Source organism: Melanotaenia boesemani, chromosome 17, assembly GCF_017639745.1.
Source record: "Melanotaenia boesemani isolate fMelBoe1 chromosome 17, fMelBoe1.pri, whole genome shotgun sequence".
NCBI lineage: Eukaryota > Metazoa > Chordata > Actinopteri > Atheriniformes > Melanotaeniidae > Melanotaenia > Melanotaenia boesemani.
Window position 1 is genome coordinate 13,005,733 of NC_055698.1, and position 23,755 is coordinate 13,029,487.

The 23,755-nt window shown below is 38.5% G+C and overlaps 1 protein-coding gene across 2 annotated transcripts; it reads right to left on the bottom strand.

Annotated features, from left to right (window-relative positions):
- Window positions 1–2,083: 2,083 nt before the first annotated feature.
- On the bottom strand, window positions 2,084–22,358 carry tbc1d5 (TBC1 domain family, member 5). Of its 2 annotated transcripts, XM_042012158.1 has the most exons (23): window positions 22,270–22,358; window positions 16,761–16,812; window positions 16,273–16,391; window positions 15,015–15,072; window positions 14,746–14,854; window positions 14,452–14,541; window positions 14,117–14,191; window positions 13,484–13,551; window positions 13,281–13,383; window positions 12,793–12,881; window positions 12,605–12,655; window positions 12,396–12,465; window positions 10,347–10,519; window positions 10,118–10,260; window positions 9,630–9,736; window positions 7,669–7,754; window positions 6,454–6,746; window positions 6,200–6,262; window positions 5,107–5,315; window positions 4,879–4,978; window positions 4,159–4,238; window positions 3,716–3,976; window positions 2,084–3,346 (listed from the first exon to the last, which is right to left on the bottom strand). In XM_042012158.1, exons 3-23 carry the CDS (start codon window positions 16,370–16,372, stop codon window positions 3,065–3,067), a joined length of 2,610 nt encoding a protein of 869 aa, XP_041868092.1. In that variant the 5' UTR covers window positions 16,373–16,391; window positions 16,761–16,812; window positions 22,270–22,358; the 3' UTR covers window positions 2,084–3,064. The 2 variants fall into 2 exon arrangements, with proteins under 2 accessions (XP_041868092.1, XP_041868093.1); XM_042012159.1 differs by lacking the exon at window positions 6,200–6,262.
- Between the last annotated feature and the right edge of the window lie 1,397 nt (window positions 22,359–23,755).

The following is a 23,755-nucleotide window of genomic DNA, read 5'->3' on the forward strand; positions in this document are numbered from 1 at the left end:
TTTACAAATGTTATCACACCAGCTTTTTGTTGTTCTGGAGCTTTAAATGAAATCAGATTTTAGATTAAATTAGACAAGATTTAATACCCAGGTTTTCATCATCAGCCACTCGTAATGGATTTCTAGATGTTCAAATTTCAATTTTAAGTCATGCTTGAGGCTGAAGTATGGCTGGATTTGTTGGAAATGCTGACTGTAATAAGGAAGAGCTGCCACACTGATATTCCAAGATGATAAATGTTAATGACTTTGGTAATCTTTTGACGTCCACTGAGCATCATAGTGTAGCTAATATCGCTGGTTTTAAAGGCAAATATCTCTGCAATTACTGGATTGGCACAAGAGTTTATCTGACCAAATCCTTGCAAATATAACTATCTTTACATGTAATGCCAATACATAGTTAATGTCACAGTACATACAGCATGATACAATATAATATGGTGGAGATTTAAAAATCTACATGAGGTATGTTATAGTTCTTTAAAGATTGAGAGGTTTTAGAGAAATCTCTGTAGGAATGCGACAGGACTGAGATATTTGGACATGATTCTACTTGTGGAAATCAATGTCATATTCAAGAATACTTCTAAAAAAATCTTTGTCAGTGACCACATTTTACTACATATGAAAATTTTAACTCTATCATACAAATTTAAAATATTATCAAACAACTGGAAATGCTAATAAATTATCAGGGCTTGAGCTTATACAATAGGGACCAATAGAAATTATCAATTTTCCTGTGGTCTGATGAAGCAAATAGTTTTAAATCCATCCATCATCTATACCTGCTTATTCCTATGCAGGGCTGCTGGAGCCTGTCCCAGCTGCTACCAGGCGAGAGGCAGCGTAGACCCTGGACAGTAACCAGTCCATCACAGGGCCAACACAGAAAGACGAACCACTCACACTTATTCATAAAGTTAATCTAACATGGATGCTTTTGGACTGTGGAAGGAAACTGGACTTCCTAGAGAACCAACAAACTCCACACAGAAAGGTCCCAGCACAGATTAGAACCAAAAACCTTGTTGCTGTGAGGTCACGGTGCTAGTCACACCACAAAATTAATTTGAAAACATTTTTGGAAATCAAGAATTACTCATCCACTAGACTAAAACACTCAACTCATTATCAGCAGACACTTAATAAGTCAACTAATGGAGTGTTATGGGGGTACATTAGTGTATGTAGCAGGAGTAATTTTTGGATTAGGAGCGACATTAACTGTCAGCTTTTTTTTTTTTTTTTTTTTTAAACAGGAAAAGCATTGATTATTTCAACAAGACAATGCAAACCATATTTTGCAGGTACCACAACATGACAGTGTGGTGCAAGGATTAGGATAAGTTAGGGTTTTGGGTGTAAGTTAATGGAGGGTTTTGGTTGCATTTAACCCTTTAAATCCACTGATGACGCTAAATGCAGTCATTCTTTATAAAAGTACTTATAAGGTTAAGGCCTTAGAAATACAACAATAGGAGGACCTGTGGCGTGAATGACTTCAGGTATAAAGCTGTAATAGGAAATATGTTTATCATCAAAATGATACCAACTTAAAAGCTTCTTGTGTTATTTACCCCTTTAGGCACCAAAACCACAAAACTGTGACAGAAAATCTCCAGAAAGGCAGCTTAAATCTGTTACCACTTTTCACCACCAGAACCAGCCGTATATGATCGGCTGCCGCAGCACCACCCACCGCCTGAAAGCCAGTTTAAAACCTCTGGTGCCTGCAGGGGTAAAAGAAGAGTTAATGAAACAGAGTGGGAAATGTTCTCATAGCAAAAGTTTTTTTTTATGCTGCTGTTATCAAATTAAATTTTTTTCTGACAAAAAGAAATTGAGTTTCTCAATATCAGCACTTTGAATATTTTTAATTAAATGTGGAGTTTACTTTGCAAATAATTATAATAAATATTTTTGAAAGAAGAAATGTAATAAATAGGTCCTGAAGACTAGAATCTCAAATGTTGCTCAAGTGTACCATTCTTTCAAATATGAGAAACACCACTATTTGTATAGATGTAGTAAAAAAGATGACAAGGGTCTTAAAGCACTCCCCAAACAGACACATCGATGAATAGCAATAGCAATGTAGTTTTATTGATCTAGGTTTCATAATGCTGAATAGAGCAGCTGGAGAGACATTCTTTGCGTGCTGTCTCATCATTTCCACAGAACATGAGAACAACTCACCTCTAATGTGAGAAATGAATGATCACATTAAAATGTCCACAATGGAATAAAATCTAAAAACAAAGGAGAAAAAAAAACAGACTTGTTCCTTAATTGAAAAAATTTTATCTGGTAAATTAAGGATCTAAAGGGTTAAAAATATTTCCATGACATAAAAAAAAGGCTAACCAAAAGAAAATTAGAGCAAGATCACAGAATTAGGATTTGTTTGGCTGAGAGAAGAACAACGGTCAGAGGCACTGGTTTTGAAGGGGGAGAGAGCTTGAGACATTATCCTCCTTTCCTTTCAGCATCAGAGAAGTCAGTTTCCTTAGCAAGAAGATGAACACACAGACACGGGCAGGGGTATGGCCAGATCTCCAGATTCAGAGAAAATAGACTATCACACTCCCAGTACAGTAAAAGAAGAGTCTTTTCTTGGAGGAAAACTGCAGTTAGAGCTCCAAGTCTTCGGAATAACCATGTAGTGACAAGGTAAGCAGTTCAATGGCACCCTCTCTCTGTAGAGCAGGGAACTACAGTAAACGGTATGAGTAACGGGTGAGGTTAGATGCTACCCATAAAGGGCCCAGCATAATGAGGAGACAGGTATTACATAGTTGAGACAGCATACAGCATTAGCTCAGACAGGACTGAAGTAGCACAGATGACAGTTAAAGAGACAGAGTATAAGGTTTTTGTGACTTCAAGTGTCACAGTCCACATGTGCAATTTTTAGGCTGGCAGCAGGTCTGGTGGCACTCCACCAAAAGCTGCCGGTTCCCCTCTCTGATCCTAAGTCAGTTTTCTGTTATTAGCACCCCTGAATGGGATACGAGACAGAGGAGGCGTAAGAGACAGAGAACAGGGACGCGTTACTAATTCACAGGTCATTCGGGTTAACGATGGTAAAGTCAGAGTCCTTGCTGTGGGTGGAGCCCTCATCTGGGCTGGAGGAGCCGGAGGTGGTGCCGGCCATCAGGGGGTCATGGAAAGTCGCAGATGCACCCTCGGGCTCCATTCGCACTGTGCCTCGCTCTCGCCTAACTGGAGGGATGTGTTCGGACGCAGCCCTTCCTCCTCCCTCCGCCTGCAGGTCTCCATCTTGAGACACGAGGATGTAGTCGTCCCAGTTCTTCCCTTCTGAGCCGAGAGACGACGCCACCTGCACACATAAAATTTGGATTTGTTGTGTGTAAAGCCTGAAAACTAAGACCAATTCTTTCTTTACTAAACTATGCAAATTTATTCTGCCGAGCCAACAAACTTGATTTTCGAATCATATTTTTGTGAAGAGGTGTCTGTGTTAAGCTGCATAATTTTGTTTTGTTTCTACAGATTTAGACACTTGTCTTAAAGCTGGAAACAAACAAAACCGGTATAAACACTTATTTTGAACAGAAAAAAGAATACTGTATCCTGGATCAAAGAGGCAAAAAAGATGACATCAGACAAGTTTAAACCAGTCCTGCTTTTACCAAATATTAGGTAATACCTAGTAGCTAGACCACAAGAGGATTAATAGACTACTAACCTGTTGCTCAGGTGGGGTCATCGCTGACTCCTCCTCTTCTTTCTCGTCCATGCTCACGCTCCCGTCCAGATCAGAGTCCCGGCTCCGCCTACTGTCCCCTCCTTGCTGTTGCTTGCTGTGATGATTGATGGAGCTCAGAGCAGTTTCAGCTGCTGCAGCTGTGGAGGTGTAGTGATCATCGGCGATGGTGATCTCTTCATTCTCCTCAGCCTCCAGCTGGCTCTGGTTGAATCTCAGTGCTCCCTTTAGGATGTCTTTGATCTGACAGGATGAGGAGATTATGTCAAATCATAGAAACTTAAGGGCAAGACGTCATGACTACTACTGAGTTGCTTTAAAATATAAACTTGACAGTTTTAGGAGAATGTGCATTTTAGAAGTTCATTGCATGAGTGAAAACAGTTTTACAGATCACTTTCACAACGATCTGCTCACACAATCACCTGTTTGAGTCCAGCTAACGACACCAGGACTTCATCCTCTTTTTCCAGGTTTTCCTGGAGAATCACTTCCTGGATTTTACCTGCAGAGAAAGAGTTCATAACTCTAGGCACTTGTAGAGGCATACTTCACAGAACTATGCCTGTAGCACACAAAACTATCTGTTCCTTTGAAGTCCCTTTCAGACATGCATTACTTTTCATTAATTGGAAAACAACTGAATGTGTTGGTCTCACGTCTGGTTGCAAGTGTCACTTTCAACATGGCACAAGTCTGAAATGCTGCAGTCATATTAATGGATAGAGACACAGTAGCTGTGATTTACAACCATCTATACAGAAGAATCAGACAGATAAATACTGTGTTTAAATAAATATATAGCAATGGTGTCCAAATATTTCAACTCCATGGTTTCCCTTGGATGACTGATGGCAGCACTAATCCTTTCTTTTTCCTTTAAATGAATAGGAAGAAATAATTTTGAGCTACAGCTTCTCCAGTCATCAAAATAAATACACCAAAAGTGGAGTTGGTGTCCTCAGTTAAAGGTCATATTTTATGTTGACAGAAAGTGCAGTGACAGCAGTGCAATTACACCCATGCAGAAAAGTTACATTTTTATCTGTTTACAGCCACAACTGCAATGTTTTACAGAATAAATCTGAACTTGGGAAACTAATACAAGAAATGAGGTGTTTGAAACCATCTGCAGCTGAACTCACAGATGTGTGTATTCATCATCTTGGCACAGTACTTGCTCATGGCCTCCAGGTCATTAATCTGCCCCTGAAGGAAAGATACCTGGGCTTCCAGGTCTTCCTCCTATTCAAACCATGTACGCAAAAAATCCAACAGAAAAGCATACGGACAGGGGATTAGGAGACTGCAACTCTGAGAAGATGAGCAGTGAGACAAAATGCTGACAAAAAAGAGGGATCAACACAGCTCACCGTCTCTTTCTTGCCCATGGTTTTGCTGTGGGAACGAGAGCGAGTGATGGTGAAGAAAGACTCTTTCTTGGTGGCGGAGAGGGGAGGAGACGAGGTGCTGACATCACTCCCTCTGGAAAGGGGCAGAGGTGGGGAGGAGGTGGACTGACCCCGCCCACCAGATAGGCTCTCTATGCTGGGGGAGGAGCTGACTGTCCTCGAGCTTTGCCCTGAGAAAGATGGAGAGAAGCAGATGAGAGAGAACCAATGGTGAATGACTCCATGATGGAATGTGAACCACTCTGGAACAATCCCACCCAGCTGCTTTTACATCTCAAATTCACTTTGAATGTCACTTTCCAGAGCTAAAAACTTAAAAGTAAGCTTAAGAAAAGAAAGGAAAAAAAGATATATATTCACCTTATATTGGAATGGGTCATCAGAATAATCACAGAATTTCAGTTTAATCATAGTCAAGTACATATCAATTATATTTGCATTTAAATTACAGATTAATCTAAAAAAAAGATCTTGCCAATTACTGATTCTACTTCTTTAGTCACTTTTAAAATGACTCATTAAAAAGAAAAAGAAAAAATTAAGCCTTTTTGCTGCGTTCTCCTTCCCAGATTCTGACTTTCTTTATATGTTCAGCATGCTGACAGCTCATGCAGCATCAGGGAACGACTGGCAGAATCATAAGTAGTTTAAGTTTAATCAAGCCTCCAAATAGTGCCCTAAATATGATGAAAATTATTATTCATACTAATCATTTAAATGCAAATTTAATTGGACAATATTTGAGATAATCTTAGAAATTTTCTATTTGATCACAAAGTAAAATAGGCCGACTTTGACAGCAACTGTGACAGAAGCAGACTGAAACACAAGAACATTTGCTGAAAGAATGAGCATCAAATCCACAGTTGGAGCTCCATCTGCTGGTAACAGCTTAGTAGTACATGCAAAATCTGTCCAGCAGCAGATGAACAAACACAGGGTGAATGACACACTTGGGGCTTTGACATGCAATGGCACTGAGGAAAAAAAAAAAAAAAAAGACATAGACAAATCAGGTGCATGTCACACAAGCGGTTGCCATGGCAGCTGTTACCTTGTGTGTGAGCGTGAATCTGTGTTGGGAGAGAGTCCTGAGACACTTCACCTGCAATTCCGTCTAACAGACAGGAGAGACAAAGCTGATGCCGCCACAGCCACACAAACCAATAGCTGAAGACTTACTTAGAAAATCATTATTAAACTGAACATGCAGATAACTCCTCAGTTATAAACATGCTCATTAGTAGGAAGTAGCAGGATGTGTTTGTCCCGCAACGATCTGGAGCAGTTCTGTATCCTGCTGCTCACCTTTACTGAGGTGGACCGGCATGCTTTCAGACTTAAGGAGGCGGTAGTGTTGAGTCTGGGCCTGGCTCGGTGTCTGAGCTGGGGCGGGAGGCTCAGCCAGCGGGTGCGGCAGGATGGGTACAGATGCCGATGTGGGGGACACAGATGGGGAGGAGTGCACCTCACTGTTGATAGGGGAAATGCCGGTGGAGGCACCCGACATGGCCGGTGCAATGAGCTTCCTGCCAAAGTTCAGTAGGCTGCTTGAGACCTTGTTGATGTTAAGGGGAGCAGCTTTAGTACTGGAAATGGCTCTAGAAAGATAGGAAAGACAGCCAAATTTAGATGAATCATACTTTTGATTTGGCACCTTTAAACCTTCATCAAGATGTGCACACAGTTCATGTTGGTACCTGAATTGTTCTTTACACTAACAAAAACCTTTAAATATGCATTAGTGAGGAGTGCAAATAGCAAACTAGCTGGTAAACAAAACTATAAAATGTAGACTAGCAAATATCTGAGTCCAGTTGGCTTCAGCGCATTAAACTCTGAGCACCTGAAAATTTTAATTTTAGTAGCTAAGCTAACGTTCCACACTGCTGTCAATACGGCATGTAACAGCATCAGCTCAGTCGTTGCCATGACGATGTCTGGGAAATGTAATAATTCCTCTCTCTCTGTTACACTTTCAATTTCAAACTTCCTGCCTATGAAATGTTTTTTATTATTATGACTAATTAATTGAGGTTTTTTTATTTTTCCTCAATAATTTATTCTGTGAAAATAAAATTTACCTTTGGGGATTAATAAAGTATTAACTTCATAACATTCCACTTGCATGAATTGCGACACAGTGTGGACTCAAACTCAGCATCTTTACATTTAGATAGTAGCTACTGGGGGATCATGGTTTCCCACATATTAAGGTGATGACATTGTATGTGCAAAAGTCTGATATTTATTTCATCTTAAATGGTTCAGTTGTGTGTGGTCTCAGTGTTTAACATATCTGAACACAATTTGAAAAGTGGTAGTTAGTATAAACGTATTTCATTTTCATGAATTAACCCTCACTGAAAATCAGTAAAACTAATTTGATGGACCAACAATGCGTTGTAAAAATCAAAGAAGCCAGTTATGACATATTTATGTTAATCCAGACGTCACTTGGAGGAATTCAAAAGTTTTTTTTGTGCGTGTGTGTTGGGGAGAAGAGTTGTGTCTGTGCTTTACTGGGTCTTGTTCATCAGGTCAGCTCCCCTCGTTTTGTAGTAATCCAGGTTTTGCTGGAACTGGTAGTTCACAGGGCGTGGATTGTTCTATAAATTAGGGACAGAATAAATCATTTATTGTGTCTTTGTTATTTTGGATTAGCAAGTTAAATGAAACAGAAAACCAAAAATCCATGCCCGTGCATGACCACATGAACAAGCAAATGCATGCGTCTCTGACTCAGTACTTATGAGCAACTAGCCTCTATCCTGCCCACTCTTGCCCACACAACAGGGATGATGCCCCCGCAGGTGTAAAACTGATGTGGACGTGCTGTGACATGGTCATTCAGCTTGGGAAAACACTGTCATGTTGGATCAAAACCTTCTGCAAATCTAATCCCAGAGGAGTAGTGGACAGACTGTGGTGAGTTGCTGGGTCTGTGTGTGCAGGTCACTGAATTTGGAGGAAGGACAGAGAGGCGTTAGCTGATATCAAAGAATCAGCTCAGATTGTCGATTAATGTTTTTAAATGCCAGAAATAAAAACTGCTTTTTCACCGAACAAGTCAGCAAAGTGCCAAATGACCCAAGAACATGTGCTCAAGGTGTAAACACGTTCTGATTTCACTCTCTGTCTTACCAGAAAAAAGGTCTAACATTACATGACATAGCTGCAAGAGGAAGCAGTTACAACAATTAGGGAGTTTCATAGCAGGAACCAAAACATTTGTATCTTCATGCTTAAGGCAGGGACTTTCCTCTTTAACTCTGGTCCATTTCATTCCACTGCATTCATAACCATGATTGAAGTTTACTCAAACACTCGAGGCTCACAAAACTGCCTGTAGATGAGCCTATAACCAATTTACTTAAGAATACTTAAAACTGAAAAAGCAGTCTTGTTGCACAAGAAGATATTTCTAGCAAGTTTCAGACCAACAACATATAAAATTTATTTCAAATTCTGAGTTGCTCTTGCAAATTTATTACTAAGAAACATTAGAATCTACGAAACTGTAGGTTTAATTTTTCATTTGTATTTGTGGGATTTTCATTTATTTTTAAAGCAAAACACTTTGATGTCTGTATGATTCTTGTGTTATCTTCCATGCATCTCTTATTGAAGTCTCTCCTAAGATGTTCAATCAGAATTTTACATCATGAAAACCTCAGTTTGCACAATACTCTGTTGTAGACTTTCAGAATCATGTTGCTGTAGAAGCCAGCCTCTGCTTTTTCAGTGTGGTGTTTTCTCCCAGATTTTTCTTTATCTTTTTTTTTTTATTATTATTATTTTTTCATTTACAACAATCTATTCTATCTCTTAGGACTAAAACATTCCAAACCAAAACATGATTTAATTCACCTCTTGCTTGACAGATGGTGAGGTTTTCTTTTTATAAAATTCTGCACATTTTCCTTTAAGATTTGTTTAAATGTACATAAAAAAAAAATCAATTAAGCTGCTTAGAGTAAATTGTTAAGATTTGAGAAATCAGTATTTAAGAAGTTCTGACTTTTGGATAACCTGACCTCTCCAAAAAATGATTGAGGCCCAAATCATTCAGTGCTCCTTTACTTTATTAAAAATTTAAATACACTGCATGGGAGCCAGATCATGCCATGCTAATATTTAAAGTCTATAGACACTAGGTGCATGCAGCTAGCTTCTTCTTATTTACTTCATTGATTGCACTTGAATTTCATATATTTATACTGTAAGTGCCCTGTAGTCACCAATGTGCAACAACTCAAGTACAAGGAAGTGAAAGACTTGCTGCCAAATTTAAATCATTTTAACACCTTATCACCATTTCACAGCGTGACTAAAACGCTTTTTTTCCTTTCTTGTTTGGGCTAGGTTATGTGACTTTTGCTCGAGGATTTCAACCCACTGCTTTTGCATGTGGGTGTTTCGCTTCAGCAAATCTTCTACTTCCTCTGTGGAAAAACACCCAGCAAATAACTCTGTGTGCTTACTTTGGGGTCTCGGAGAAACAGGGCCTTTTGCAGCAAAGCATTGATGTCTCCGATTGGAGGGTAATGCATCAGTAGGCCCAGGCAGGTCTGGAAGTTACTAGCGATTACTGAAACAGAGGGAGATAATGAATTTCTCTGAAATTTTCATTTGATATGAGTACGTTAGTTGATATGAGGACCTAAAATGCTGTCAGGATCTAAATGAGGTCTTCCTCCAAGAGGTCAGTTCATCTGTACTACAAAGCTGCAGATGTTATTACTGATTTATGGTCCTGATGATGAGACATAATTTATGGTACAATAGGAGGTGCTCGAGCTGTAACCCTACTTGCAGAAAGAAATTTCTGTCTTACACTGGAAGCAATATAACCAGACTGGATTGAATGAGACATAGTAACCCACATTCTGCTAGTTAGATGCGTTATGAAATTACATGCTACATAGGCCAACACATGGCATAATTTGATTATTTATTAAATAGAGCTTACAAGCATCTCTGATGTAGAGCAGCATGGCCACAAAGACATAGTCCACTAGGTCCAGAGTGATGCTGTCAGCAAACAGGGCATCCCACACCACCAGAAGGTCCTGTAGAGGAAACTCACGACCAAACAGCAGACGAACCCACCGGCTGCAGAAACAAACACAAACAACTGCATTTCTGTCCAGATGAGTGTCCAGAAAAGAATCTGACAGGCAGAGGGAGCAAATACTGACATGCCGTATATTTGAGGGGCAATCTCCAGCCGGTTGAGATGCATGTGCAGCTCGATGTCGTGCTTCTTTACCAGCTGGTCCTGGATACGGTTGACTTTGGTAACTATGGCAACAGATGGCCCAGAGTCCTGGGGCCGAGCAAATGGGATGCTGGTCAGCATCTCTTCCTTACCCTGGGGGAACAGATTATTATATTACTGGCACACCTCTGTGTAAACATTTAGTTGCATCTGTGTCCATCTGCCAAAGACAATGATTATATGCTAATTAGCTTTCTACAAGAATTTAAATTGTTCGTGGCGGAGTCTGCCATTCCCAGACTGCCGACCTGACCATGAGGGATTTATAAGATACCCTTTAGGATGTAACATTTTATTTAAAAGCTTGCTGTCCTATTCCAGCTGCCACAGCAGAATTAAATTACAGTATTTTACTTGGGAAAGTTAAGGGGGGCCTTTACGCTCCACTCACTGTATTTGCATGTATGGCCAATTCTGATCGGTTTCAATAAAAAAAGACTATACATTTTTAAATAATGCATAAAATTACAAGAACAGCTCTAATGAGTTGAGTTTCAACTGTGAATCTGCACAGCTCCTACCTTATTGCAAAGTTTTAGCACCTTGAAGTGGAAAACTGTGTGCAGAGTGAAATCAGTTACTGGCTACAATTATAGTTTAGCTGATTTTCTTATAAAAAGCACATGAATCTCTTTAGGTACATTAGAGAAGCTACTAGCTCTATATTATGCCAGTCCTCTGTAGTATTTTCTTTTACAGCAAACTGACAAAATTAAAAGCCAATTACATAAAATTAAATCAACAGAAAATAAATGAGCTGAAAAAATTAAAAGCAGCAGATAGAACAAAAAATTTTTATCTGCCTCATCATCACAACTACATTTTTTAAATATAAACATTTTTATCATAACATACAATAATATTTCACTTTAAGAAAATCACAATTTATTCAAGTCCCGCAACGTATCAAACAGCTAAACTAGTCCAGTTCTTTATATTTCTACTGTTTTGATTTCCTCAACTTTTGGGTTAAAAAAAACTTATTTTATATTCTAAAGTTATTCCAAAGCCTTTCACTGAAACACAGCATGGTTTTTCAAATATCTCTGTTCCTTTTAAGTTATAACAACTTCCCTTTTCATAAATCTCATTTGGAGTTTGTTGGATGGTGCTATTTCATGGTCTTTAAAATGCAACATTCCACTAATTCTTGAATTAACAATTTTAAACAAATTTTTAACAAATTTATACGGTTTCCTCCTAATGACTCTAATGGCTCTCTTTTGTAAAGTGAAAACTGATTGTGTGACTGTTTTACCTCCACTTCCCCATACTTCGGTATCATAGATAAGGTTTTTTTTTCTGCACACTGTCATCAGTGCACAGAGAAGCCTGACCAGTAACAGGCTGCTCCTCCCCAAGACTAGGACCAACTGGCTCAGAGACTCCTTTGTCCCCCGAGCCATCAAACTGTACAACTCTGCATTAGGCAGGAGGGGGAGAAGGAGGGGGGAGAGGGAGGTGTGCAGTCCGCCTGATACAACACGTGCACAATAACCCATACAAACAGTTGTAATAACTTATACGTGCAATAGTGAACTGGGAATCTGTACCACCTCTACTGTGTGCAATGCTTGTTTATATTATTTTATTTAACTTATCTTATTGTTATTTATTGCATTCTATTTATACTTTTCTTGCACCTTATTGCCTCTATTTTATTTTATACCTGTATATATTATATCTTGTGCTTATCCTGCTTTACTGTTAGTGTTGTATTGCTGCTGGTACCCAAATTTCCCTGAGGACTCTCCAAAGGGATTAATAAAGTATTTCTATTCTATTCTATAACTTCTGTTTGCTAGGGTATTAAAGTACATTTTCTGTTACCATAGTGACCAGCCATATGCACTTTCAAATCAAGCAAGACGGAAACCTTCCACATTTTTATTTAATGTTGGTATAATGTCATGATTCACAATCACACAATATTGTGTTGCAGCACAATCATCTCGGACATCAAACTGACCTTCCTTACTTCCCTCTCAAAGCTGGAGAACCACGGCTCTGCTGTCTCCATCAGCTGTGAGAACATGGCACTGTATAGTGAAGTGTAGGAAACAATGCATGAGTTTATGGCGAGGAGACATACTGACACACATAGTTACAAAAACACATGCAATATCTTGTCAGATAACACATAATTCCATCTATTATTCATGATTTTGGTATACTCACTAGGCATCATGCTCAAGGTATTCTGGGTCCAACAGACATTTCATCTCCTCACTGCAGAAAATCAGAGACTACTCAAATAACATTTCTCCAAATAACTGCTAATATGCCATATGCATTGGTGTAGGTCAAAAGATGTTATTGGCAAGTAAAGGGCAACACATCCAGCTTTATGGTGAGTATGAGCTGACCTGGGGCTGGCCGTCTCACTGGCATGCTGGAAGGCTTGATGGTCACAGTGCAGCACAAATACTATGGGAGCCAGCAACTCATGCATCCCCTGCAGACACCGACACGAAGACAAGAGGGGGTGGGTGGGTGTAAGGGTAAGTGTAGATAGAAAATACGGTTCATTTGTGGTCAAGTCTTTCTTTAACAATGATGCACGAGGTTACTAATTCATGATGACAGCTTTAATTTAGATATTGTTAGCCAGTGGCCGGCCATGTGTCACTTCCAGTTTGCAAAGGAGATGTTGTGCTGGCCATCTATTCATTCACTGGCACCTGTTAGAGACACTGATAATGATTAGGTTACGAAGGCATTTTGTTATTCTGTCTGAACTTATTGGGCTCTATGAGCTCTGCACCCACACACAAACACCCTGAGATTATCGAGAGCATGGCCTTGTAATAATACCACATTCAGAATTTACTGCTTTGACACCATGAGATCCTACCTGTTTATACAGTAACTGTTCGTTTTCTCTGGCATAGCAGAAGAGAATGTCCGTCAGCTTGGTCCTCACGTCCTCTTTCTGGAAGTAATAGATCTCAGGGAATCTTATGCAAATGAAGGGCAGAGAGGACAGACTTACTTCATATCGACAGCAAAAAACACAAACACATTGTGTCACTGAGTGAGTGCCAGAGATCCGCATACGTTCGAAACACATCCTGCTTGATCATCCCCTTCAGCTCTTTATCCTGGAAAAACTTGTTCCACAGGCTCTGCATAAGACAAGACAGAGTCAGAAACTCAAGGGATTTGAAGGAGGAAGAAGTCATGTGCAGCTCATTATTAGGGACCAATAATTCTATAAATAAATAGATTTATAAAGAAAAACACACCTGTCAACAGAAGACAGATCAAACCTCTCCATTAAAACAATTAAAAACGGTCTAGCTAAAACAGACACTGTGGTAGGATGCAGCTCATCCTGTGGCCTTATATTTTAGACTTCATAGTCTTCAGAAAACAACTATGTCATTTGGTTTGGGGTGGGTGGTTCAGTACAAGCAGACAAAATTTAAAAGAAGTTACTAATTTCCAGTTCAATTTGTCTTTAAAGATTTGTCACAATTCCATTAATTACAAGAAATCAATCCATATATGATGACATCTGCTTGCTTGTCTTTTTTTTTATAAATTATACCAAAAGAAGAAAGGCAGCACCATCAGTGTGCCAACTGTAAACAGACTTCTGTGCTCGCAAGTAAGGGCTCTTCTTACTTCTCTGTGATTATTAGTATCATAAAATTACAAACATGAAACAACTGATGAAGGCGGTCTCACCCCCTCATCCTGGGACAGTGGGTTGTTGACCACCAGGTCCTGCTGGCCTGCAGCTTTGCGGGGGTTTGTGATGTGCTGGGAAAAACAACAATGAACATTTACTAGTTATTCCCTTAAGAGTTGCAGTGGTAAAATGTGTGATGCAAACCGTCTCGCTTCCTCTTAAGCAGCAAATACAAAACTAAGACAGCAGTAGTTGCTAAAACGGTGTGTGATGAGGTTTCCAATCAGGTTTTGATAATTAAATCGGTTTATTTTGATAAAAGAATTCTTATTGCATAAGTAACATTTTTCTTATGCAGATGTAGAAAATGACCACAGAGGGGCGCCCTCACCATCTCTTTGATTTTCTCATACTGGCCCCGGAGCTCCTTGGTCTTGTTTATCCACTGTCCCTTATCTTCTGGAAGAACCTCCAGGTACAGCTGGAGACACAGAGACCAGATTAGTTTTTGCAACCTTGAGAAGAATTCCTCTTTAACAAGTCATAAACATGCAGAAAACTTCTCTACAACTAAACTTGATTTCCTTCCTACTAATTTGGAAAACTACACTCTTCTGTTGCAGGGAATTTGCCAAAACCCCTCTAATCAAATTTGATAGGGCTGCTTGATCTGCTTGGCAGGTACCTTCCAACATACGCTACGAAAGCGGCTGCTCCTCAGTCGACCACTGATGCCTGCCTGCCGGATCCTGGCCAGGTAATTACTGTTGAGGAACAAGTCGTCCCATTCTTTCCTGCACAGGGGAGAGGAGGCAGAGGATGAGGAGATTTATGAGCATCTCAACCCAAATTGGACATGGTTTTCCATCTAATGTGTAAGCTGAGAGGCCGGAGCAGTGTGATGAGCCAAGAGTTCGGGAAACACACACATAGGAAAGTGCTAGAAGAACGTACCTGTATGAGAGGAAGGTTGACTGAGATTGTGAGTAAGTGTGGCTGTCAAGAGATCCTCCTGTTCGGAAAGTACCACACACAACCATAAGGGGGAGATGTTAGTGCAAACGTAACAGAACAACCCCCGATTTTATTTTTGCAACTTCTTTTACAAGCCTGCAGTGAAGCAGAAAGGCCCAGAAGCATGGAGGACCAAAAAACTGCCATAATCATAAATAAATTAATAAATAAATACAGAAATGTATAGTTAAATATTGAAATTCATGAATAATTCAATATTTTTGCATTTATTTATGTATTTAATTATTTATACATGTATTTATACATTTATGTATTTATGCATTTATTTATTAAATTTCTCAATGTATTTAATCATTTTTTATCTATTAATTTATTTCTACACTTATTCATGCTTTTCCACTCCTGTTTTGTTCCAGCAGGTGACGACTACTGCTGACGAACAAAGTTGGAAGAGTCCACCTAGTGACCATACAGCAAAGAAATAAAAAGTTAAATAAATGTGGAAATGAATAAATATGTAGTAAATAAATAAACTGATCAAAAATTTATTATGAATAAATAAAAAGAAAAATACATTTTTAAGTAAATACATGTTTAAACAAATGCAAAAATATAGAATTATTTATTAGCCTCCTTATTTAATTATACATTTCTGAATTTATTTATTTTAAAAAAATATGAATGAATGAACAAGTATGATAGTTTTGGTCTTCTACTGAGCAAGAGAAAATAACAGACAGTTAAGTGGGATACTGCTCTTCCTCTTTATTGGCAGTAATATGTCTAATTTGGCCTGCAGGTGAACATGCATTCAACTCTGAGAGCTGTCTATCAGCGTTAGTAACAGGAGTAGATCAGTCCACAGGGACACTCAGTCTGAATATTCATCAGTTCCACAACATGCCAGCCCACAATACTTTTTCCTCTCACACAAACATAAAAACACTCCTAGCCCAAAGGCTTTGCTTAGCATCTCTGTGACTCACTCTTCAGTCACATCAGATTTTTTTTTTTTTCCTTTCTTGATTTCTCTCAACTAATGATTCTGATCTTCTACGTCTCATCTAGTATAAATCAACACAGGGGACTCCTGATGAAGGTATAAAATATGAAAAGAACCAAAGAGCCAAGAGTTCAAGAAATAAGAAAGCACTGGCATCTTATGATACTGGGCGGACAGGATGCCTAATGTGTTGATTATACTTCAGATTCGTAAGCTGTTACAGAGTTGACGTACTGCTGCGATTCTTGTTAAAACTGTGGAGAGGATCGAAGCCAGTCTCCTGCTGCTCATCAGTCTGGAGTGGGTGACGGGTCTCAAAATTGGGGTGCTGCATGACCGCGACCCAGCTAGACCTGAAAAATAAGGACATAAGGCAGAAAGAACATGGAAAAAAACACAAGGGAAGTCAGAAAATACAAGGTAATAAACAAATGATCAAGTGGCTATTACAAAAAACAATATAATCTTTGAGTATTAGGTATAATAACACACATGCATGTGGACTTTAAGAAGCCTAATCCCCTACCTACTGGTGATAAAGCACAAGAGATCCGCTCTAAACTTAATAACATTTACTGATAAGGACACAGATGATCGATCAGAACCTTTGTTGACTGGTTGTGCTTACTTTACTTGAGACCTCTGACCTCTTCATATTAGCAGAACAGGCTGCTAACCAACACAAACTCTGCATACTTGACTTGCTTGATCGTAATACGTACGCTCACAGCCTTGTGATTCTCCTCAGTCAAGACTCAGAAGAAAAGGTTGCTTCTGCAAGAAGAAGAGGTCACATCAATGATGCAAAACACCGTCAGCATAAGAGGGAATTAAAGAAAAATGCTGTTAATGGGTCACATTTGAGTTGGTGCAATAAAATTCAGCAGAACAGCAGCAGACGGCAAAGAAAGAAAAAGAAGCTGTTAGAGGAAAGGCAGCGCATTAATATTAAAGTAACATTAACATTTCAGAAAAACAAGCTGGCTCACCTTTTTTTTCCCCCAAAAAGGTAATCAAACTATATTCTAATTGTGCACCAATCACAACTTTGCAACATAAAAAATTGACAGTGATTAGAATCAGTGACGGATGGCTGAAATTAACAAAAAGCACTTGAGCTGCCTGATGTCCCACCATTCTGTCTGTGATATACTGAAAATAACCAGCAAAGCTAATGAAGTCATTAGGGAGGCAAATTAATAGATCAATGAAATATTCTGACGTCAGCAGGCTTCTCTTAACGTGGCACTAACTGTAGTGTTGCTGGTATGACTAAGAAAATATAAGTTTAAGAAAATCCACAGTTCTGTGTAAATGTAATTGTGCTACGGTGCTTAAAATTACAATAATATCTTCAGTTCACAACGTTGTTAAAAGGCAAGACAAAACCTTAACAATAATGTACAAAAAATATAAGTTAACGTAACTGAACAATTGCATCTAATTTAGTTTACCAGCACAGAAAGCAAAACTTTTTCATTTCTTTTAGAGTTAAATTATAAATAATGGCCGGTTATCAGACTGGATATGAAACATATTTAGGATTACTAATATGGTTTAATAACTCTTATTTTATTGCAGAAAGAATGAACCCAGCATATTTCCTGTTTTGTCTGCACCATAATATCAATTACAATTGTAAACAAAAGCAGTATCCGTCTCAGAGATGCCAGCATGGGTGGAGGATCATCGACCCATCAACAAATAATTGACAGTCATTAAAATGTTAAAAAATAAAAATAATAAAATACTCAAAGAAAGACTGGAAGGGATTTTCATATTTCCCCCCTCTGCAGTAGAAAATATTATCAAATCATTCAAGGAATCTGGAGAAATGTTAGCGAATAAAAGCCATAAATCTTAGCTAGAAAGCCATGACCTTCGATCCCTCTGAAGGGAGTTATATGGAAAACCTCACTCCTCTCAGATATGAGATATGACATTGAATAATGCAAATTCAAACTTTACTATGCAAGAAAGAAATCTGATGTTATTCAGAGGCGTCATCAACTTCTCTGGGCTTGGAGGCATCTGGGATGGACAATCACACAGTGGAAATGTGCATTAAAAAGTGTGTTGATACAAATCATTATTCAAGATCTGTTTTGGAAGAATAGATATTGGTCTGGAAAAAAATACCAAAACAATCATCCAGACTTTTATTAGCAACAAGTCCAGCTTCCTGGCTCTGCAGTGGCAACATTAATGCTCACAGCACCTGTCAGATCTGGTGTATTGCCTTAAGGATGGCATCTTTTCCACAGATGTGTTCATGCATTTTAAATAGACAATGCAAAACTACTGTTTGTGCGCATAAGAAGTGGGTACAAGAGCCAAAGTGGGTTGCCTGCAGTCCTGACATGTTTCCAACAGAAAATGTATGGAGAATTTTGAAACTAAAAAACATCCTAACCTTAAACTTTTATGTGTATTGAGATGTAATTACAGGACAAAAAAACATAAAATCTAAAACTCTTCATCACTTGGTATCATCATTAGCAGAATTTCCCATGAGAATTATAAGAGAAATGCACATTTGAAGTGGTAAAAAAAAAGTACTTTTTCAGCTTTTTGAGAATATGCTGCACACATACTGTTCAAAAATTGTGAGAATTTTCATTTCTGTAGCCAAAACAGAAACATCTGACATACACTCGGCTATGAGCAGTAAATAGGGTCATTATTAATGACTGAAAGTCACACAGTTTGATTTTGCCGTGTACAAAGAGGAGCTGATTCACAAATACATGCATGCAAACATTCCAAGAGAAAATTGAATCAGAATTTCAACCAGGTAAAATATGAGCCAACTCTTCTGTGCCAAGTTCTGAGAAGAGTTTAACTTTCTCTGTGAGCTATCAAAATCTATCTTCACAAAGTCTGCCTCCATCCTTTATCTGACTTGGGATTATTCCATGTTTATGAATATGGTTAGCCTAATACATATGCCCAGAGAATAGCACGCATCCACAGAGCAGTGTGTTCTTTCACTTTATTAATTCTGGAAATAACACAACAAAGGCATTTCTTAAACCTATTAACAGTGTGAATGAAACACTGCTCGATAAATTAGCTACACACACAACGAAAATAGAAGTCATTTTACATGAATAATGCATGTGCCTGTTTCTTGGGAAACATCTGCTCCACTCAAAGAGTTCTCTCTCCTTAAATCATTTGGGTTTTTCTCCCCTCTCTCAAGAAAATGACATTATCCGGGTAAATAATTAGAACTAATCCATAACTACAGGAAAACAGAGGAATGTTGTGAAAAGGTGTCACCAACAGCCAGTTTTTCTCACTTTTAAAGACTAGCATGAAAGATTTAAAATCTCCTGAGTGTCTACAAATATAAATCCTTCTCATCTGGCACAGAATATTAATTCATAACTATCTGACAAAGATATTCTGAGGAGCATTTTTTTCCCGGCAGACACTACAATGCTTTGTCCCTTCTTTCCAAAAATAAGTCATACTAAACTTTCTTAAAGAGGCCTTTGCAGATCACTCATTGCTGCCTGTACTTTGACGAAGCATCTTTTGCGCATTTGTCTGTGTAAGCCTTTGTGAGAAGGGTGAAAGATGATGTTTAGAAAACTCGAGGCCCTGTCGTGTTAGCCCAACACCGCCTGAAGCGAGTCTTCTCTCAGCCTTCTGCTGTTTTTGTCACTTCTTCCCAGAGTCGAGGGTAAAATGACTTTCTAACTTTACAGCATAATAATCAAGCAAATTAGCTTCTGCATTATTTAATCCACGGCACCTGGAGACACCTTAATAATTCAGGCACACAAATCTTTCATGAAATAATCAAATCAATACATAATGAAATACATAAATAAATCAACACACAAACAACAGTTAGTCCATCTGTGCTGAGGTAGAGCTGTTCCAGGGGTTTATTAACAAGAGATGCTAAATCCAAACTGCAGTCATTATAGTATAAAGATTATTTGACTATTTTCTTCTTTCAAAGTTATCACCTCAACCATGATCTAAAAAGAGAAGAATGAAGAATGAGAGTCACACAGTCTAACTCCAAGCTACTTCCCTTAATAACCCTCATTTATTTTCCTTTACTCAAACACTAATTCAGTCTGGAAATGACCAGAAATATCACAGCTTAAACCTTCCCTCATTGCTTTGATTTTCCACTTGAGCAAAGTCATGCAGCATCACATCACCTACACTCAGCAACCACCTTAACTAAACGAAATTTTCTTGTACCTAAAATGTAGAAGTGGGTCTTTGTTGAAATGAAGATCACATAGATTTTGGCTGAGCTGACATGAAAAAAACATCTTGTAACACCCCAAGCTCACTGGCATAAAGGCACAAAGGCTAAATAATTATAAAGCTAAACATAGATTAATCGATTATATTAAATATTTTGGTTAAGTGCTGACTGAATATACACTTAGAAACACGGGACTGAATTACAACCATAGCCATGCTTTTAGCTCTGTAAATTAATGACATTACTTCTCATACAACTCCAGACTGTGAACAAATTATAAAGAACTCTTGTCATTGAGCCGGTCCACTATTCTCCATTATAGGTCCAACTTTGCCAGGACAATCTAAAGTAAAATAAATACAGAAAAAGAAGCAGTTCATGGGCTCTTTAGAGGGTGACTATTCAAAGGAGTATTAAGTGAACAGTAAAGAGGGGAGCTGTCACTGGCGGCTACAGCTGGGTGGCACACTGTAGTTCAGTGTGGAACATCCCAGCTAAACAGACTCACATGCCTCTACTTCAGCACACAGTAAGCGCTCAAGAGCTTTTACAGTCACATGCTCTGCAAGAAGCTGAGAACATGCTTGGAAGAATAACTTTGCAAAAAACCATGAACCTTCTGGGTCTTGAGTGATTCAATTACCAGACATCTGTCTGTACTGTATAGGAGAACGTGAGCAGTAGATGGCAAAGCTGGGGGTTTGGACACCTACAGGGAGCCATATGACAAATCTAAAAAGGATATTTTTCCCCTCCTAAGATTCTTTTGTGTTACTTACTGGACATCATTTCTTCATCAGAGGCTCTAGAGGTGCATATATATATATATATATATATATATATATATATATGTATATTTTCATCTTTTTTTTAAGGTATATTAAAGGTTAAGCATCCTAAGCTTTGAGCCTTTAAACCATAACAGGAGCAGCAGACCCAATCTACAGTAAATGAAATACACATTTCTGTTACTTTTATTTAGCTGTTGTTGAATGTGGTGAATTGTTGGTGCAGGTGGACTGATATAATTTGAATATTTATGTAAAATCATCTTTGTGAGATCGAATCATTGCTTTTTGGCCACTATGTAATAAATGTGAGATGCCCGATAAAAGAGGTCACAAATACACCAAGTCTAGAAACCACGACATTACTAAGAAAACATATGGTGAAAGTAGAACAGGGAAGGAAACGTTTAACATGCACGAAATTCTGTGATTTGCAGAAACAAAGTGAAGTTCAGCAGATTACCACCACCTATTTCCTCTTACCGTACACTATAATGAAAACCCTCACCCAAAAGGTGTAGCAAGACAGGCTGTAATCCTCATTCAAAAACATCTGTATGCAGTGTGAAACCATTAAGTCAGGCAGTGTTAGCTGTTACTGAACCTAAAAACTAAAACTGCTCTTAACCCATCAGTAAAAATGACTTACAGGGAGTCTGCCCAGAAAAACACGTTAAAGCAGGCCATGTTTCACTTAAACATGTTGTCTTGAAGACTTTGACTTTTAAGTTACATCTAGAACTGACAATGTGTATATAATTTAAAGCGCATACAATATCCGACTTAGACATAGGACGGCTGAGTGGTTGCATCTAGAGGGATTATCGTGCGGACACAAGGCGAAAAACCAACCAACACCTTCGATAGCTTGTATTTTATTATTTTATTATTTATTCTAACAGTGCTAAACGAAGGCTAGACAAGTTAAACTGACTAAATATGTTTAACTGTAACTGTCAGTGTTAAGTGAACATGACTCGAGATGACAGGAAGCAGGAAAGCTAGCATTACACTAGCCTACGCCTAGCTATTAGCATGTAACCAAGCCGCTGCACGGGCCTGTCGTTACTTCCTACACACCGCTGTCGTGAGGCACGAGACAAAAGTTGTAACACACGCTCTCTCACACAAACACGGATTCACACGAGTGTAACTATCAACAGAAAATATTCTACATGCAGTTACTTGCTCTCAGTATTGTTTAGATACCTGTCCAGATCATGCAGGGATCCTCATTCTGTTGTGTCGAGTAGTCTGCTGATTTGTAAACACTAGCAGGTCAGGCGGATGTACTGAAGATCAGCTGACTGGTCATGTGACCATGGGACCGAAGCGCATGATGCCACTGTTTGCAGGTAGCTTTTGTATCTTAGTTTGCATTTTAATTGTCTGTTTTTATTAAAACGGTATTATTAAGTTGCATCTATTGAATTGGTTTCAATCGTGGGCTTATCTTTTATAGATTAGTTATTAATAAGAAAGTTACCAGATCCTTTATCAGTTGGACACATACCATGTTTATACTGTTGCAATAAAAGTATAAGCCCTATATAACTATTCATGCATGTTAATAAATTGGTAACTAACCAATTTTTGTACAAAAGATCAAATATTATTTTCATCCAATCAAGATTTTTATAGAAAAAGTCAAGGTATAAGCTTAATTTGGATGATGTCAGGGAAAATTTCTGGTAATATTTGTAATTATTAACAGGATTAGTCAGAAGTACACCCCTGAAAGCTGTGGAAAATACAGGAGGGAAAGCAGGAGGGTGGAGATCCTAGTTAAAGTCAATTTTAAATATCATGGCAACGATGGTTAGCTCACTTGGCTGGGCATCTGTCTCTCAGGCAGGAGACCAGAGTCCAAATCCCACAGGAATGAATATTAATCCCTACCAGCTGGGTCCTTAGGCAAGACCCTTGATGCTATTAGGGCACTTTGGAGAAGGATGTGCGGTCCACACTGAAAGTGAGAGTTGAAATGGATTTATAGTGGACATTTTTTTTTAACAATCTACATCCATTCCCCCAATAATTCAATAAAAACACATTTTAGGATTGTTATTTAATTAGATATTCAGACAATTAATTGAGTGCTTGGCTCTCCTTTGGCAGTAATGGCAGCCTCACATCTCGAAAAGTCCCTATGTCTTGGCAAATCTTTTCTTTGGTATTTTTTTCCCCATTTTTCTTGGCAGAAATGTTCAAACATAACTAGTGTCAGTACACAGCTATTTCTTCAGAGATGCTCTACTGAGTTGAGGTCCAAAAATGTTTTCACAGAGTTATCATGAACCCTGACTAGGTCATTGTTTTGTTGAAATATGAAACTGAAAACTTTTGAAAAGAATTTAATTTGAGATTACTCCTTATTTTTCTGCATCTTTCTTTCTTCTACCATGTCTTGTCTCAGACCCTATCACCATGATGATACTGCCACCACCATGTTTGACAGTAGAGATGGTAGCCTATAAATGGTAAGATACTCAGTGGCTGCTTTCCATACCATTTGGATGAGAGGCCAAATAGATTCATATTTGTTTCATCAGACAACAACATTTTACTACTCATGCTTTGATAACAATAGAGAAACTTTTAGGGAAATTACTATTGACATTAGAGGAGGAATGTCTTTGGTGGCCTCTCTACCATACAGGCTTGACTGATGGAGTGCAGCACTGAAGGTTGTCCC